Genomic DNA, 19,592 nt, shown 5'->3' on the forward strand with positions numbered 1-19,592 from the left:
ACTGGTGAGGAGGGCAGGCTCTATTGTAGGCACAGAGCTGGACAGTTTGACATCTGTGGCAGAGCAGCGGGCACTGAGCAGGCTCCTGTCAATCATGGAGAATCCACTGAACAGGATCATCTCCAGACAGAGGAGCAGCTGCAGCTTCAGCAACAGACTGCGGTCACCGTCCTGCTCCACTGACAGACTGAGGAGATCGTTCCTCCCCCACACTATGCGACTCTTCAATTCCCCCCGGTGGGGTAAACGTTAACACGACAAAAGATTATAGATTGTTATGCCTGCACTGTTATCACTCTTTAATATAATATTGTTTTTTATCAGTATGCTGTTGTTGGAGTATGTGAATTTCCCCTTGGGATTAATAAAGTATCTATCTATCTATCTATCTATCTATCTATCTATCTATCTATCTATCTATCTATCTATCTATCTATCTATCTATCTATCTATCATGCGTTACTACCACAGCCCTGATCAGAAGAAGCAGTGTAAAAGTGAAGTTTGCATCTATTCTACTTTATTTCTTCAAAATGTTAAGTACTTCAATTATGTCCCACTTTAATCTCTATTTATTATGCTGAGGAGAATCAGTAAACAATCCAATAATTATTTTGAGAGTTTTTATAGTATATCCATCTCTTTGTGAAATTGAGGCAGAAATAGCATTCAGTATTCCAGCATTTGCTAAACAAGTGCAACAAAATGTATAACCCAGTGTCATATTAATATTTCAATTCTTTTTAACATTTTCACACCTCAAGTCTGATAAATGATAAAACACAGTATGGATAAGACAAATTCTTGGCAAAACTAAACATTGAAATTTCAGAAACATTCAAATCCTAAGAAAAGGTTTAAATTGTTATTAAGATAGGAGAGTTCAAGGTAAGAAAAACAATTTCAGAGTAAAAAAAAGATTACAACATGCAAGCTGTTGAGGCAACTCAGGCCCCTTCTTCTGTAATTACATCTTGCCTGAAGAAGGGGCCTGAGTTGCCTCGAACGCTTGCATATTGTAATCTTTTTTGTAAGCTAATAAAAGGTGTAATTTTGCTTGACTTTTCTCTACATTCATAATGGCTAACACTGTAAAACACCCTAGTTCTACAAAGTAAAAAAAAAAAAAAAGTCAGAATTGCTTCCTAAAAATGGCAAGTAAAAGCTGCCAAAACTAGGGGGCTCTGCCACCTGCTCACCAACCCCCGGGTTTGGTTAACCATATTTACAATTTAAAGAGATTGTTATTTTCATTTCATTCATTTTTTATTTCTTGATATTTGCCACTAATAAAGCTGTAGTGAAGTTATACCCCCGTCCCGGGGCTGCTAGTGCTGAGCTGCGTGTTCTGCTTGTCGCGCTGCATGACGATCATTTAAAAGCCTGTACAGCAGCTGTCCTTTTGTCTCACTTCATTGTCTTGTGGGTCGTTAAAGTGTCTCCAAGAAATTTTTTGTAAGTAGGGTGTGATGTGCAAGTAGTCTCGCGGGACTAAAAAAGTGTCTTCTGAGAAGATCCAAGAAGACCTGCTCTTCATGTGTACCACACCAACATTTTTGAATTCTTTACGACGTTCTACTTTGTCATCTACACTTTGTTCCTTATTTCCAGCCCCAGGCGAGGTTAAATGTCTTTTTCGTGGGACGTATAACGCTGTTCGTGTTGTGAAGGCGGGGGGCTGAACGCACACTAAGGAGATGTGGTTGGATCATCTGCTGGCGTGTTGCTGCTGGTGAGCTGCGTGTTCTGCTTGTCGCACTGTGCGTCGATTATTTAAAAGCCTGTACACCAGCTGTCCTTTTGTCTCACGTGACAACAAAGTGCCTTCCGACAAGATCACCTCTCGTCTCCCTCCCAAGATTTTTTTCTTTATAATAGAGAAATATTTTTTCAGCTTGTCAACATAATTTCAGTTTCCTTTATTTGTTTTATGTGTATTTGCTGCACTGTCAGTTTATACCCCCAAACCCCCCAATTCCAGGTTTTAGTAGACAGAAAGTGTAATGATTCTGGTCCTCAAATGGACCATCAGCCTTAGACAATGAAATTTAACACTGCATCTCAGAAGCTTCAAGCAGTTCACAAAAACAAAATGTAACCCAGAAGGTGAGGTAAAATCAAAATAGAAAGCCATTTATAAAGGAGCAGTGCCAATCAAAGACTGTAGTATACTTTACAGCGTGTTGCTTGCAAGAGGAGAGTAGTACCTCTGTGATGCTTCAAACTGCTTTCTTTTGAACTTTTGTCTCTGTTTTGAGGACAACATGAAGACTGCTGGACATATTTCACAGATGAAACAAGGTTCTTACAGTTTAAAGGTAATGTACCTCATCTGGACAGAAAATAAATTCCTTTTAGCCTGGTCATATCTATCCTAAATATTTCCTGCATGATTCACTTTTCATTATCGTAAACCTTTATCTGAATTCTGGAATGTTTTTTATGTATATGGTAGCTTCAGAAATTTAAGCTGAAAAAAATAAGTCATTCATTAGAGAGACGAGAATGTTGTGGGCCTACCTGCTGTGTCATACAGGTTCAAGTTGATTTCTTTGCTGCCGACCTTAATCTTCGTAACATATTTTTCAAAAACAGAGGGTGCATATTTCTGTTGAGGAAAGAACAAAGCACATTCCCATAAGTTAAATAGTGATAAGGGCCCTTGGACCTTGTTTTTATTGCAAGATATATCGTAATCACAGAATACACTGTATATATGCAGTTTAGAGTAGCTTACATCTCCACATAATAATTTAAATCAGAAACTTTGCTCACTACGCAAAACACATTCATCATTTTTTAAAATCTAATCTGAGAGTGTACCAGTACATTCTACCTCACTGAGCACAATGCTGTCAAGACAGCCAGAAACTATAGATAGTATTGAAATTTCAGTATTAACATTTAATACTTATACCTGGAGTCTTATCTAAATTAAACACAAGAAGTAAAGTGATTTTTTTTTTTTGTTCTCATGTACTGGATTGTATTTTTATATTTGTGTGCTGCACCTGTTTGACATGTTTTAGACCTCCTGGACATGTTCCCAGAAGTTTGCATTGAAATCATTAGGCCATCCAATTGGAAGCCAGCAGTCTCTGTCACCACACAAGGCATCCTTTGTGCTATAGTTTCTGTTTTCCACGCAAAAACTGCAAAGCATGCATAGCATTCTGAAATCTGCTTAATCCAATTCAGTGGTGTAGGGGATCAGAAACTGTACTTGTAGCATCAGGTGCAAGTTCCAAAACTATCACTAGATAGGGCAAGAGGCCATAAGAAGGTCCTCTCTCCCACACACGTACTCATAAAAAGTCAACTAAAATAACCAAATAATCTACCACACATTTACAAAATGACTTATCAGTTATATTGAACTGTGGTACTCATGTAACTAAATATTCAATCAATGACAGTATCATAAGTGATACGGTTTAAATCAGGTAGGTACATTTAGCACCAATAGACTGTGTATGTGTAGCTGCATGTCTGTGTGTAATACGGAGGTAGAATTTGTAAGAGAAAAGATGCAATTACTTTGTACCTCATCAATGTTACAAAATGGCAGCTCATCCCAACACACAATCACTTGTTCTGAGCAAATGTTGAGTTGGCAGTTAATTTGGCATGCATATCTGTAGCATAAGAGTGGAAACTGGATAAAACCCCAAAAACATGCCATCTCCTCAAAAATGTTCAATAGACCAGTATTTAATCCTCGTCTCTGGAATTGTGACAAGCATTACCAAACACTGCCACCACCAAGTAGATATCAATTTTAAGAAGCTATAATTATGCCAGGATAGACTCAGCCCATGATGACCTTGAATGAGGATTAGGGTTAGGGAGTCGACGAAACTGACCATAGACTTACAAGAGTTCTCTATCCAGTGGCTCCACTTGCTTTTGCATATAGCTGGTCTCTGGTACACTCACGCTGCTCTTGCTGTGAATAGCCTAGGACATTTGACTTAAAGCTACCACCATACCTGCTAATATTGGTGTCTACACAGTTTATCAAGAAGCTCCCTGGGCATCCCCTCCCACTCCTCCGGCTGTCATTCATGTCAATGTCTCTCCATTAGAATGACCAATCAATTACAGCGATGTGCAGCACATTGGGGGGTGGGGTGAGCTAGAAATATTCCTACTTGATGGGCTTACAGGAGTAAATGATGCTTGTCTTCTTGCCCACTCACTGTATTCTCACTTTCTTCTTCCCACCTCTTCCATCTCACATTGGGTGATTTCTCTGTGAGCTAAAATAGGCACATTATTACATTTAGAATTAAAAAAACGGACATTTATGTGATACTACATTGACAGTGTGGTAAAGTGATGCCAGAGTTAGATGTGGCCCATCACTGGCTAATCTAATTTACTAGGTGGCTTTGCCCCCTGCTCGCTTTGCTTGCCAACCCCTGTGCCTGCGCTTCACGCTTGCCTTTTTGTGGTTCTGCCACTCCCATATGGGGATGTGGATGTACAAATTAAACAGGTTTTCATTTTCAGGTGAAGTGTTACATTTGCATTCATGTGACATATAACTGCCTGTGATTTCATTTCTTTTCTTTCTCTCTATTAAATAAAACGACTTTTTCAAATGTTTGGCTCTGTGATTTGTAGATTGTCTTTGGAAAAGTTATTCTAACGGGAAACTGTAAACATTTTAATATGAATGGCATATCAAGATCTCCTTTGGTGTCTAATGTTATCTCCTGAAGATGTACTACGTTACCTTTCTTGGATACATCCTTCTTTCTACAATAATTTGTGTGGTGGAAGACTGTATGGTGTTAACAGTTGTAGTTCTTTGTGATATTGTAAGTTGATGTTTTCATCTTCCGCACGATCATCACCAACTGTTTCAGCATAGTCTATTGATACGAATGTAACCATTTTGCCATGTTACTGATCAACATTTTTGGTGTTAATTCATTTGACTTCCTCATTTCTCAATGCTAGGATTGCCCATGTACTCATTTTTTATGTTGATTACCCTTCTTCAATAAGAGTTGGACATGATACATCTTCTTTAATTGGGAACTTCAAGTGAGGAAAACGTTAAAATTTATAAGAGCTGAGAGCACAGGAAGTGTGTCTGACAAAAGCATTCACAAGACTGAGAGGTGAGAGTACCGTGGTTTGTTTGAAAATGGTTGCTGGGAGGGCGTGACTTTTAAAAATATCAAGTCAATATTCTGGTCTCGCAGGACTTGAAAAATTATTTTCCAAAAAGTCACATCTCATCTCCTAAAATGTCTTGTCACATCGAAAGACTTTTTTATATAACAGAGAGATGTATTTATTTTCGAATTCATTTGCAGCAGGGATAGACACATTTTGGAGGGGCAGAGCAGTAACATCACTTTGGTTTTTGCAGTCCTTTAAGTAACATTGCTTTTATACATGATCAATGAGCAATTAATATATTTTTTATTTCATATTTGCTCTGATTATTGTCTGTTTATTCTGTATCATATAAGTTAATGTGAACCAAACTGAATGAATCCCTTTTCCAGGTGGCAAACTTTTAGAAGAAAAACCTTTATGCTGAATTTATTACTTGTTTAACCCTTACAGGAGGAAGTACACTGGCTCTGCATCACATCTTGTCTGTCACCTATGTCTCCAAGGACATGCTATGTTTTACTTCATAACCTGGAACTGAAATAAACAGGTAGGGGATGAGAAATAATACTCCAGTATTAGTATTGGAGGGGGGTATGTGTATATACAACAATATAAAGAGTGCCGTGGAGGTTAAGGCACAGAGGAACCACAGCAAGGTGTGCTTGATATTCCCCACAGTTATAACAAACTAGATATATGAACGGCAATGTTGCAGTTAAGAAATTGGCAGTTAGTAGCACTGACTGTGAATGGGTAGCTAACAAATAAACTTGCACTTAAAATATTCTCCAGTATAACTAATCCAGAAATCATTAAATAAGTTTGATATCTCTGTGATTTTCAAAGTATGGTCAGGTGAGTATAATAATCAGATAACATCCATCCATTATACAACCTGCTATATCCTAACTACAGGGTCACAGGGGTCTACTGGAGGCAATCCCAGCCAACACAGGAAACAAACCCTGGGCAGGGCACCAACACACCAAGGACAATGTAGTATCGCCAATGCACCTAAGCTGCATGTCTTTGGACTGTGGGAAGAAACCGGAGCAAATCCGCGCAGACACAGGGAGAACATGCAAACTCCACGCAGGGAGGAACAGGGAAGCGAACCTGGGTCTCCTAACTGTGAGGCAGCAGCACTACCCACTGCGCCACCATTTGCACTTGGGGACTGTTTGTTCTTTTATAGTACCCTTAATTTTGCACATGGCAGAGAGCTCATGTTTACAACTACAATATAATTATAGTAGGGTATTATGTGACACAAAATATACAGTACATACTGTAAATAAACACATTTTAATGTAAAGACTATTAAACAAAACACAGAACTGTTACAGTGACTTGTAATAAAACACATGCTTGGTGTGGTCAGCCCATTATTATGCATAGGTTAGTAGTAACCATTTTTGGTTTTATTATGCTGAATCAAGCTAAGCACCAGCATTTTAGTAGATTTTTAAAAATAAACCAAGAAGAGTAAAAAAATGCATCTTTGTGGAAGTCTTTATTTTACTTTTAACCCCACCTTTATTTTTATGTATGCGCTACTGTGAACTTCCAAGTTATACTGTGACTGATTTTAAAATGGGTGTATGTTAAAGAGCTCCCTGGTGGGGAATGAGCTTATCCCGTAAGTTTTAGGTGAATTGGTGACTTTAAATTGTCCCTGGGTATGCACAAAGGAGATTCCTGCCTTGTGTCCAGGGTAGGCTCCAGATCCCTTTGGTCCAGAATTGGATTAAATCGAATTCAAACTGTCATGTTACTTGAACAGTATGAAAGTGTAATTGATGCTCAGATTTATTTTTTTGTTTTCTACATTACTAAGGTATGGTGCTGCATTTATACCGTATTTCCGGAGTCTAAAATGCCACAGCAAGAATAGCTGTTAATATTCCACCTTTTTTAATGATAATTGGCAGCATTTTGTCTGACTTATGATAATTCTGATGTCCATAAAGCAGAAAAATGCAGTATTATAATAGTTTTATATCCATCCATCATTCATTATCCAACCCGTTATATCATAACTACAGGGTCACAGGGGTCTGCTGGAGCCAGTCCCAGCCTACACAGAGCGCAAGGCAGGAAACAAACCCGGGGCAGGGCGCCAGCCCACCGAATATAGTTTTATAATGTATGTATAATTTTATAATAGTTCAAGTGTTCTTTCTTTCTTTCTTTTACACAATGTTATTTAACAAAGGATAGAATATGTGATACAAATTTGTAAATTTGAAAATAATATTTTTTTCATTCTTTATTCAGCATCTTGTTATTTTATAACTTGTAATGCCAAGCATTGAGTCCAGATTTTCTTATGCAACCTCATTTCTTAACAATTTCTGAAAAGGAAAATAATATTATGTTTGGTCTTGGTTTACGGTAGAATTTATGGCATTACTGCTTGTAAAACTCTGCATGTTGGAAGGTCAGAGCTGGCGGCTATGTTTAGTAAAAAAACTCTTCTCAAGGTCAATCTCTCCTAGCGACAGGTCTCCAAACAGGACAAACACATCCTCCATATGTGCTTATCATGAATAAGTTGTGTTTAAAAGGAGGGCTGTGTCCTTCAAGAGTCGTTTCTGAGGTGGTACTGCCCCTGGTTAAATTGGAAACAGTGGCCTACGAGTCCTTAAACAAACAAGTGAATAAACTTGAATAAAAGAGAGTTCCACGTTACAACCAGGCAACGCACCGCTTTTGTTATCAAATTATTACATATCAAATCAAACTTATCTGCTTAAAGGTGTGTGCAGATATTCTGTTTTACATCAATCAATCTTTGTTTTATATTTTGTAAATCATTTTGAACATTACTTCATAGCATGTTATCTGGGTAGATAGTTGGGAGTATTTGACGTTGGAGATAAGTGATGCAGTCAGACCAAACCTGTGCTAACATTAAAACCAGCAGCTTAATGGTTTCAGTCCCAGTTCCTTTGCCTCAGATTTAGAATGTTTGCAGACTATGCAATGCCCTGTGTCTCCTAAGATTATAATGAATACCTTTATTCAGATTCCAATATGTCCTCCATTGGGAGATATTTTAAGAGGCGTAACTGTCCACAAGCTGATGGCCTGGTACTCCCTACTTAATCAGTGCACTCAAACACCTCTCAAATATGTATATGGGGTTGCCACCATTAAACAAACCATATCTGTAGAGCCAAAAATATCACGATATATGTGAGAAACAGATGACCATACTGCAAGGTGCATTTAGGTCAGTATTTACAAAACATTTTCAAAAAAACGACTTAAAGTTATACAAGGAAATGGAAAGGTGTAGGGTCTAGATCCATTCCCCTGGCATTACAGTGTCAACATATATTTTTCTGATCTATCTGTGTAGTAATGTGTTTCTCATAAAGGGATTAATAGGTTTACAGGGTATTAGACAGAACTCCTGTCGGCTGAAATCAAGAGGTTTTATTTTTCTAGTCCTCATTGTTGTGGTGATCAGGTGTACACCATCACCTCGTCTTAATTTTCTTAACTGACAGGAGTGGAATTTGAAGTGGCCTTCTGCTGCTGTAGCAAAAACCCCTTAAAGTCTGACATGTTGTGCATTCCCTACTGAACATCACCAACTATTTGTGGCCTATTTGTTAGCCTAAAATAACCAATCAGTTTTCTTATGATCTCTCTTATTAATAAACTGTTTTCCTCCACAGACCTCTGCTCAGCAGTTTTTTTTTTGTTTATCTACCCATTTGGTTGTAAACACAACATACAGCAATGCATGAAAATTCTGAAGTGCTGGTACTAGTATATCTTGCACTCACAGTCATAGCACTGCCCAAATTGCTTAAATCATTTGTCTTGCCAATTCTAACATTTGATCAATACAACTGCTACACTTCTTCATCATGCATGCATGGAGTATACTGTATGCTAAGTTGCACTCGTGATTGGCTGTTTATAAAACACACTCAATGGCCACATTATTAAAATATATATAATAATTGTGAACAGGTTTGGCCTTAGCGCTACACTTGCAACATAATGAGTCTGCTTGTCAAACACAATTACACTCATCCCACACTTCAATTTACTATTCTTAACAAAGGGAGTCCCATTTCCTACAGCAGTGAAATCAAGACTTGATTCCCTTGTTATGTACATATCCAAATCCCAGCTGCCATGGAATCCTAGCATCTAATCATGCAGCTGAAACTCAATGCAGACACAGAATTGTCTGAAATAAGAAAGTTCCTCTATAACCTTAGACACTATCCATGTGAGAACTATCATCACTGTATCATTACATGTCAAACATTGTTAAACTCTACCTCCAGTCTGATTTTTGAAAATCACATACTAAAAGCAGTGAGGACATCATACTACCATCTGTGAAACTTTAAAAGAGTCTGCCCCTTCTTGATGTGACTGCTGCATTTTGCTTTTCATTGAGCTTTGTGCATGAAGTGTCAGCATATTACAAGTAGAAGAATGTTCCAACACAGACCACGTACATCAAACACATGACTCCACAATTGACTTCACAATATCTTGTTTTCTTCAAACCTCTGTCCTTGATTTATAAAGCTGTTCATTATTTAACCCAGATTATCTTTCACTATTGCTGTCTGATAAGTATTTCTGAAGCTCTTGTCTCTATACAGTGTTTCTGAATCTGAGTTTCTCAACCTGTTCAATAGGACCCACTACCTGTATATAGCAAGTCGAGACCCATTGGCGGCAGTCCGTAGACCACAACCCAGTGGTTGAGAAACACTGCTCTAATACCAGCCTAGCAGGCAACTTAGATAATATGCTGTGATCATCTCTTTGGCCACGGCGTGACTTTCTATGTGATTCAATTGACCCAGATTATGGAGTATAGCTTCTACTTGGAACTCTTTTCTGGATCTTCTCATAAAAGTACACTAGTAATCACTTCAAATTACATTTAAAAACACCTTCTTTCTTAATTTTGACATCAACTTTGCATCATTCGTTCACTGACTTGCCTGTCCCTGTTGTAATGATGCAAATTCTAATGTGCTGTTAAACTGCTCAATTCAACTGTACCACAATGTTCTTGTAAGCCATCAAATACTGAATCAACTTGTACTGTTTCTTTCTCTTGTTATTTTGAAATATTCTTTCAAACACAAGTGATAAAAACAATTAAGCTTAAGGAAAATCTGTCCCAAGTAATTTTCAAAATACATATAAATATGGCACATTTAATAATAACAAACACTAGGTGGGGGATATATGCAAAGCAAGAGCAAAAAAAATAAAAATTGTAAACAGAAAGAAAAACAAAACTTTGACGACACTGGATTTCAAACCCCAGTCTATCTATTGGCATGCCTCACCCACTTTCCTATGAAGTTAACTTTATACATTGCCATTTTCCTCCAACCCAAGTGTAAGGATGCCTGTAGAATACATCTTAACTTACTTTATGATGATTACTGTCGCTATTTTTGCTGCCGTGGTTATATTTTTGTTAAATAAGTTGTAATTCATTTTATTTTATTTGTGGAATTATTACTGTTGTTACATTTGTAGTTACAAAGTTATATCATTATTCTTTATGAGCACCACCATTTCACGGATGGCAGTGTCAGCTAATAGTTTTGAGGGGCAGCAGCCATGCAATGCATGATGTTAGCTCACTGGTGAGATAAAAGTTGTCAGTATGTGCAAAGCAGCATCTTATTTTTGGATCAGCAAAGCAAAGAACTGCAATAACATAGTGCTAAAGCAATCCACAGAACAAATAACCTTTCACTTTTGAGAAAATTCTTTATAACAAGTGTAGATTTGGTTGTGGTGAAAGGATATTTAGGTAAATTTGAGAAGAATTCTAAGTTTAGTTGGAAACGACTTCAATAAGAATGAAATGATTTGGTTTTGGCAAAATATTTAACCCACTCACATATATGTCATCTGCCTGTTGAATGACAATTGATTTGATACATCCCTAATAGTAACAACACTACCTCTCTGACACTCAAATCAGTTAAAAAGTTCACTTTTAAAAATGAACATAATGTGTCTTACCACCTAATAGGTTTCTTTCTGATCTCTTGTTATTTCCAGCCAATAAAAACCCAGTCAGTGATTAGTGTGCTCCTTGCCTACAGCTAGAAGCTGTTCCCACCATTTGCCAATTCTATATGGCCCTTTTTCTCTGTCAGAACAGAAAACGAGTTGTTCTGACACCTGTTGGATTGCCTGTCCTCTGTTGACATGGGGAAACTTTACATGGTCCAGCCTCAGTCACATTGCACTTTCTCTCTTAGGCTCTCTCACTTGGTGCCTCTACTGGGGTACACACCACAAATAAGTAGTAGGGACCCCTTGTGGCCCCCGCTTTTCCACTCTGATATTTGCAGGACCTTGTATGCTACTACTGCAGTGCTCTGTCTGCCCAGCCCCACACCATCAACCCTTTGCTTGTCAGGGACTCCTTACAACGTATCTCTATTATAACAAAAAAAAATCGACTTTTTCAGAGAGATACTTTCACGTCCTGTGAGACGAGACTTTGTGCCAAGAGATTTAACCACGCCTGGGGCCGGAAATAAAAGACAAAGAGTAGATGACAAAGTAGAACATTGTAAAGAGGTTCAAAAACGTTGGCGCGATACACATGCAGAACAAGCTAGAGATAATGAAAGTACTAAAATTCGAAAGTCTCAAAAAATGATAATAAAGATCACATTAGCGCAAACAAACGGAAATTATTATTCACTGAAATAACCGGCGAAAAGAGATTGAATATGTTGTTCAGATTTAAAATTTAAGTTGGAGACCTGTAGATCGTGTAATTTATGTTACCATCATGGAAAAGTAGTGTTTCTTCCAAATGAAGAGGCATATCCACGAGAATTAAAAGATTTGTTGTTTGGTGAAAGTGAAATCCACATACGTGAGCGGCAGAGATGCAAAGTGGCTGGCACGTAGTGCAGGCCGGGGAGGTTGTGTGAATATGTATATGTAAGAGGCACAGCTGAAGTAACTTTGGTTTGAATTCAAGTACCAATCACATTCTGTAGGAAGTTTGTCCTTTCTCCCTTTTTTATATTGGATTATGTCTGGTTTCTCTCCACACCTCAATAATATGTTTGTTATACTAATTGGTTAAATCAATGTGTATAGGTTGCCATACTTCTTTGTCAAACTGTACACTCCTTTCTAACTGGTACTGACTGATCTATATACTATACAGTACTCTTACATAATGTGACAACTGTTAAACATTTTTTAATGAAGGGATTAATCTAAAATAAAAATAATGTCAAATTTATTGTCAACTTTTTCTTGGTGTGAGTCAAATAGATTTATAGGAATGCTTAGATTAGATTGTGCGAACATCAGAGGGAATGAATAGACGGAAAGGTTAATGTTTGAGTACTGTATACACATTGCTTATTCAGGTCAGTGCTCACTTTTGTAAAATATGCTGTTTTGAGAAAGACCAAGAATTAGTGCTATTAACCATTCCCTACCCCCAACTCTACCAGCTCAGAGGATAACAGACCACAGTACATAACATCCTCAAAGCCTTGAAATATACTCTTCTGCAAAAACACACTCCTGATTTCCATGATGTGAATTACAGTAAACATGAGTAGTTCACTGGCTATGGAAGAATATTACTAATACCTTTAAGGGTGGGTTTGCAGATTTAGAAAACTTTCTAACTATAGAATACATTTTTGGGCAAGAAGTCAATCAGTCTTTAAAATAAATATTTTTTTTGGCCCAGCAAAGAGCAAACATTCAGCACCAGTCAGATTTGAGGTCTAAAGAGGCTAAAAACAATCATACAAACAGTATAAAAAGCAGTATTCAAATCTGATCTGATTGAGTAATTTATCATGTGAAGAAGGTTTTAGTCTATGCGATGGAACATTTCGGTTTTAAGATACTAAACTGCAATATATGGACTCTATGGTGTTTTCATTTTTTTCCACGGTGAGATTTTTTAGAATATTTGAACTGTGAGTAAAAACTGCCTACTCTGAAAACAGAGTTTGAGCAATATGTACATTGCAGCTGAGTGAAATACACCACGTGTGTAATAACGTTTTACCTGCCTGTTTTCTTGAAAGAAGCAATTGAATCTGATAAAATTACATTTTTATGCAGGAAAGTCTCATGTACTGGACACAGTTTTTTCTTACGATCAAATTAAAAAATATGATTGATTGAATATGTGCTTGAGAAAGTGTGGCTTTCTGTTTAAAGAGCCAGACTAGCCATAGGAATAATCCTCATCACTGGCAATCTTGTTAAATCTGAATAGGTTACTCAACCTGACTGAATGCTAATTATATAAAAGGAAGCCTGTCTGTAAAAGTAATTGTGACATACTGTTTGTGAAAGTGCTTTCAGTGTGTGTGTCTTGACAGGTTGGATTATGATTTGTTTGGGTGTATTGAGAAGTGGGGGGGGTTTTCTTCTATGGAAAAAAAAAACTCTTTCATCAAACTATGCTTTATGTAGTGCCCTTCACTGGTCAGACCATAACATTGTGCTTTCTTAAAAAAACAGGAGTCCAATTCAAAGTAAAAAGTATATAGGCAACAAAAATGGCAGATGGAAGAACCGCAAAGCTCTGACAATGCTCGGCACAATTAGTAGAAGCATAAAATCATACCACGGTTCACCAAACTGCCCCCTTCCACACCTGCAGAAACAGCATAGAGCTGCTTTTTAAAACGTTCACCTTGAAGTCATTTTAGGCTATTAAGATGCGTACAAGTGGTGTGCTGTATTATTCAGCCATCTCAAAAATGCCACTTTCAAGCAAGTAATGTTTCACTACTGCTACACTACATCACTGTGTATTTTTGCTGCGTTTTCAAAAAAGAAATCATGTATTCTCAGTTATGACACAGTACATAGTCATGTCACCGTGCCTTCTTTGTGTAGACTACACATTCCCTCAGGGTCCAGTGTGGTCATGGAAAGTGGGTGATTTAGTGTGAGTTGCACCCAATTCTGGACCATGGTGCCTTGTAACCCTGACCGAGATAAGAAAAGTAATGGATACAAAATAATGACCAATAAGACTTTAAGTGTCCACTTTGGCACTTTTCATTTTTATTATAACTTCATTGTTGGCAGCATGGTGTCCACATTTCTCTTTATGCTATGTAAAACTCAAAATACAAATTGGAGATGGAAAAATTATTTACATAAAAACACAAGTTGAAAAAGAACAAGAGCCTGAAAAACCAGTGTGAGTGGAGTCAGTAGACGTGGTACATTAAGAGGACATGTGATCATGGCAAAAACAGCTTTAGGCAATTCATCCATGTTTTCTCTGAACCCGCTTAATCCAGTGTAATGCTGCAGGGAGCCATTACAAGGTAGCAACCAATGCACAATGTCATCATAGGCAATACCATGGTGGCAATCAACTAATAAAGGAGGAAAAGAAATACATGCCAGCAGAACATGCACAAATCACATAGAAGTCACACCTAGAAACATTAATAAAAGCGCAATTCCCTTGGACATAAGCTGAGACAGGCACTATATAACACAGTGGTGATCACCAACTAAAATTGCGTTTGTCATGCAGGGTCACGATGAGGAAACATCTCTGTTAATCCCCCTCCCCCAACCTTAAGATACTGTGTATAGTCAGTGATGGAAAAGGTCTCAGCCTAGGCAAGAGTAACTCGGATGGAGACACATTTTAGGAGCACAAGCAGATCGACACATGTGTGCTGAGCCACAAATCATTCTGTTTAATTTTTTTTTTATCAAGGTTAAAAAAAACAAACAAATGCAGAAAACCAAGTTAACAGTTCTTAAGATGTGCTCAGAAGAAAACGGCACTTTCTTACCTCTGGAAAGTCACCTTTAGCGTAGACCATAAGCAATGAGGTCTTCCCACAGCCTCCATCCCCAACAATTACGATTTTCAGCTCCGTTTGGACTTTATCTGTCCCATTGGCTGCCACCGTTCCATTCTGCGTCATGCTGACAGCTCAAGTCAGGCTAACGCTAGAAAAGTAAGAAAACATAAAGGAGGGGTTTCTATGCGTGTCCATGAAGTCCAAGAGACTGCACATGGGTGAGCTCTACATGAAGACAGATGCCCCAATCTTTATCACAAGGAGAAATAAAAAAAATGTATATATATATATATATATCTATATATATATATATATATATATAAATCAGCAGCAGTTTTCAGATCTTTCTGTCACACTCCACTAAGCTATTCTCACTCTTTTGTTTTACAGGTTTCTGCTTCTTCTGCTTAGCCCGGAAGGTTCATGAAGCAGCTTCTAACTGTGGCTAACCTCAAACACATTTCACAGAAACCTGTTGCTGTAAGAAGAGAACACGCCTCGTTCACTTGCGTCGTATGATTTAGTTTTGCAGAGCCAGACGCTGAGGGGGAGGTGGGGGGCGCCACAGGGGAGGGAGGGAGGGAGGGAGGAAGGGAGAGACTGGAGAAGGCAAGGGAGGGGAAACCGCTCATCAGTTAAAAGTATTTGCAGAATATCAATTCACTCCATTTAATCAATGTTTGTGGACAGGGGGTAAGGGGTTTGGCATTAAATGTCATATTTCAATGGAAATGATCTGGAACTCCACTATGTATTTACTTCAACTGCCAAAATTTGGTGTGTGTGTTTTGAAATGTCTCGATTTCAAAGACTTGGGTAATTTAGTTAATTCATATGTAAGAGTGAGTTCATTTTCAGTGCACTGTTATCATCTTCTCTGCGATAGATAGTGCTCAATCCAGGGTTAATTCCTCTCTTGCTGTTGATGGTGCCACAGAATTCTCTGACCCCCTGTAACTCTGAATTGGATTAAGTGGGGTTTAGAATGTTATGTTAAGCTGTTTTATATAGTCTGATACATAGAAACGGAGCACTCATGTCTATTTTTACTAAAGAGTGCCACCCAAGTATTCACTCTGTAAGATAAGAGGGAAATCCCAGTGTTCATTTTTGTAATGTAGGGTGGGACACGGTTATCAGTTCACACTGCATAGTGAAACTCCGGCACGAATTCACCAATGCTCAGATCTCAGTGCTAGTTTTCTTGAAAAGAAAACCAAACCATATACACTGTTTAAAAAAATGAACATGAAAATTGGTTCTTTTTATAGGGTGGAAATCCAGTGTCACCAGTTTGTAAGGTGAAACTCCAGCATAGGTTTTCTCATTTAGGGTGAGACACCAAAGACATTTCTCTTTTTAGGACGCGGCTCAGTGTTAGTTTTCTGGTTTATGTTAGGACCTCATTGGTTTTTCTTTACTAATATTGTAGTCAGTGTTGGTTTTGTTAGCATTGTAGTGGCAGCTGGTGTGGGTTCTGTTGGTAGTGTGGAATCACAGTATTGGGTCCTGGTATAGTTCAGGATCCCAGGCTAAGTTTTCTTTTCAAGGACACATCTGGTAATGGCTTTATTGTGCAAGGTGGAACTTCACTAACACTTCTCTTAGTGAAGATGGATTTCAGTGTCAGTTATTTTTGCACAGTTGGATTCAAAATCAGTTATGTTAATAGAGTTGAACTTCACTTTGATTATCTTTATAGGGTGGGAACCCAATGTGGGTATTTTTTTGTAGGCTGGGACTCCTGTGTCAAGTTTTTGGTATGGGTTGGAACTCCAGGTGTTGCACTGTTTATAAAATGTAAGTCAGTGTTGTTTTTCAGGTGTAGAGTTGTTGCCTACTGACAAGTTTTTTTTATGGGGTTGGACTCCAGTGTCCTTTATTTTTGTAGGGTTGGACTCTAATAGTCAGTTCTTTTTACTGACCTGGACTTACCAGCTTTGGTCCTATTAATAGTTCTTTTTTTTGTAGGATAGGACACCAATGTGAATTTTCTGATATAGGTTTGGACTGCATAGACAGTTCTCTTTGTTGGAGAGGACCTTTTCAGGTGTAGGGTGGTGTCTTACTATTGGTTTTCTTTCTGTCAGTTATATTTGTAGGATGGGAAGGTCATCTCAGTTCTTTTAATAGAGTAGGTCTTTGGTTTAGGTGCTGCCTATATGTTGGGACTTCTAGCATCAGTTATCTCCTAATTGGCCAGGAACCCAGTGTCAGTTTTGTGGCATATAGTAGCACCCAGGGCGGCATGGTGGCGCAGTGGTAGCGCTGTTGCCTTGCAGTTAGGAGACCCAGGTTCGCTTCCCGGGTCTTCCCTGCGTCGAGTTTGCATGTTCTCCCCGTGTCTGCGTGGGTTTCCTCCGGGCGCTCTGGTTTCCTCCCACACTCCAAAGACATGCAGGTTAGGTGGATTGGTGATTCTAAATTGGCCCTAGTGTGTGTTTGGTGTGTGGGTGTGTTTGTGTGTGTCCTGCAGTGGGCTGGCACCCTGCCCGGGATTGGTTCCTGCCTTGTGCCCTGTGTTGGCTGGGATTGGCTCCAGCAGACCCCCGTGACCCTGTGTTCGGATTCAGCGGGTTGGGAAATGGATGGATAGTAGCACCCAAATGTTGGTTCTGTAATCCAAACATAAATTAGAAAATGGAATGCACTAGAATTGATTGTGGTTTAGGGTGAGAGGAAGAAAGGTTCCCCTTCTTTAAATGTTGACGTCAAAAGTGGGTTTGATTAACATGAGATATTGCCACCATCTTCTTACCCTTTTTCTCCTCAATCTTTCTGGTTTGTACCATGGCCATTCAAAAAGAATGTACTAGTGCCCAGTGAGCCTGCACTTATTTTCCTAGACACATTAACAGGGTTTACAAATGGACTCACATGGCGCAGAACAACATAACATCTTCCAATAACAAGGCCAAAGTCTTATAACTCCTTTTCATGAAGTAAAATGTTGATAAAGTAGGACATGGGGAAGCAGCATGCATTGGTGTAATAAAACTTCTAATTTGTACATTTATACTGCAGGGTGAATGCACATTTGTCAGGTCAAAGGGCGACTCTAAATTTCACTATTGTATATGAATGTGTGAAGGCTTATTGAAGGGGAAACCCATTCTATCTAGGGCAGGTTCATATGACTGTGGCTCCCCAAAACTTTGGTCGTGATAAGCAGGTATGAAAACGTAGGAGAGATGGATGGATAAAGGGCATCAGGAACAAAAAAATATCTTATATTCTTATTCACATTATTCAGAAATCATGTTTAATAGATGTAATAGAAGGATTATGTATTAGATGCTGCGGTGGACTAACACCCTGCCTGGGGTTTGTTTCCTGCCTTGCGCCCTGTGTTGGCTGGGATTGGCTCCAGCAGACCCCCATGACCCTGTAGTTAGGATGTAGTGGGTTGGATAATGGATGGATGGATGTATTAGATGTATTCATTCTTTTATTTTCCATAAATGCTACAAGTTGCTGCCATTACTTTAGTTCCTGATTGGCACTTACAGTATGTTATTGTGTCAGCAAGTTTACAGGAAACCCCTCTCAGGAATGCTTGCTCAGTTTCACTTGGCTGGTGTCCCTAAGCTCTTTATATTTATCAGACATTGTGTCACTCTCCAACAAACATACCACCTTTGCAGCGCTCCACCCCACCCCTATCAAGCTAAACATCCACACCCTCTTGTGGCCAGCAAATGCATTTGAGAACACAGGACTATTATATGCAAGCTTGGAAGGAAGACTGGCAGATATAGCAGAAACATGTCTGTCAGCCCTCAGTAGTGATAACCGGGCATTGAGGTCAACAGAATGAAGGTCCTTAATATCACAAAAATGGGTCATGAATCTGGATATTTGGGTCAGCAGCAGCACACTGAAAAGCAGGGGAAATGAAAGTTGATGGAGCCTCCAATAGCTATATTAATGGGAGTACCTTGAACCATTATAACTGGAGGAAAGATGGTATGGATGATAAGCAAGCATAATTCGTGAACATCTTGTGTACTTAAAACTTTAAATACAAAAGAAAATACTGCAACATCGACTTTAAATGATGGGGATTGGACACTAGCTAGAGTAGTTTGTCAGATTTCAGGCCAACAGACTGATTAATTCCTTAAATTTGTCTTGTAGTATTGCTGTCTTTGTTGAATTTGAATTCTCATTAATTCACTTTGTTCTTTTCTGTTGCTTTGTGTGTGCTTTGAAAAATGTATAGTATTTGCAGTGGCTGAACAGGACATAAATCAAATTAAAGATTAGCTCTTATATTGGAGAAACCTTGAATACTTTGAAATGTGTCTGCAGTGTTTGGAATGAAAGGCATTATGTACCTTTTATTGATTTAACAGCTTATGTTTTTGTGTCAATTTCTTTAGTTCAATGTAAAGCTCCCTTTGTATTTATTGTCATTTTCATCCCACTTCTTCCTAGAAAGCTTCACCAGAGCCCCATTAAAATCCTCCAGCTCCACCTGGGGAATTTTGTAGATGTTTCCAGGACATTCAAGGAATTTAATACACCCTAGTATATCCATGGTCTACAATGGAGCCTTTTGCCAGTAGACATCCTAATTACATACTCAAACTATTTGACCTGGCTCTGCTTGAA

The 19,592-nt window shown here is 38.5% G+C and overlaps 1 protein-coding gene across 2 annotated transcripts in view; it reads right to left on the reverse strand.

Annotated features, from left to right (window-relative positions):
* The window catches only part of rhof (ras homolog family member F), a 66,808-nt gene that overhangs the window by 25,489 nt on the left and 21,727 nt on the right, over positions 1-19,592 (reverse strand). For both annotated transcript variants that reach the window (XM_039771901.1, XM_039771902.1), the window contains 2 exons: positions 14,967-15,126; positions 2,521-2,608 (listed from right to left, as the gene is read on the reverse strand). In XM_039771901.1, coding sequence (XP_039627835.1) covers positions 2,521-2,608; positions 14,967-15,101 — 223 coding nt within the window. In that variant the 5' untranslated portion in view covers positions 15,102-15,126. The remainder of the gene's footprint in view (positions 1-2,520; positions 2,609-14,966; positions 15,127-19,592) is intronic.

This window comes from Polypterus senegalus, chromosome 12, assembly GCF_016835505.1.
Source record: "Polypterus senegalus isolate Bchr_013 chromosome 12, ASM1683550v1, whole genome shotgun sequence".
In the NCBI taxonomy this organism is placed as follows: Eukaryota; Metazoa; Chordata; class Cladistia; order Polypteriformes; family Polypteridae; genus Polypterus; species Polypterus senegalus.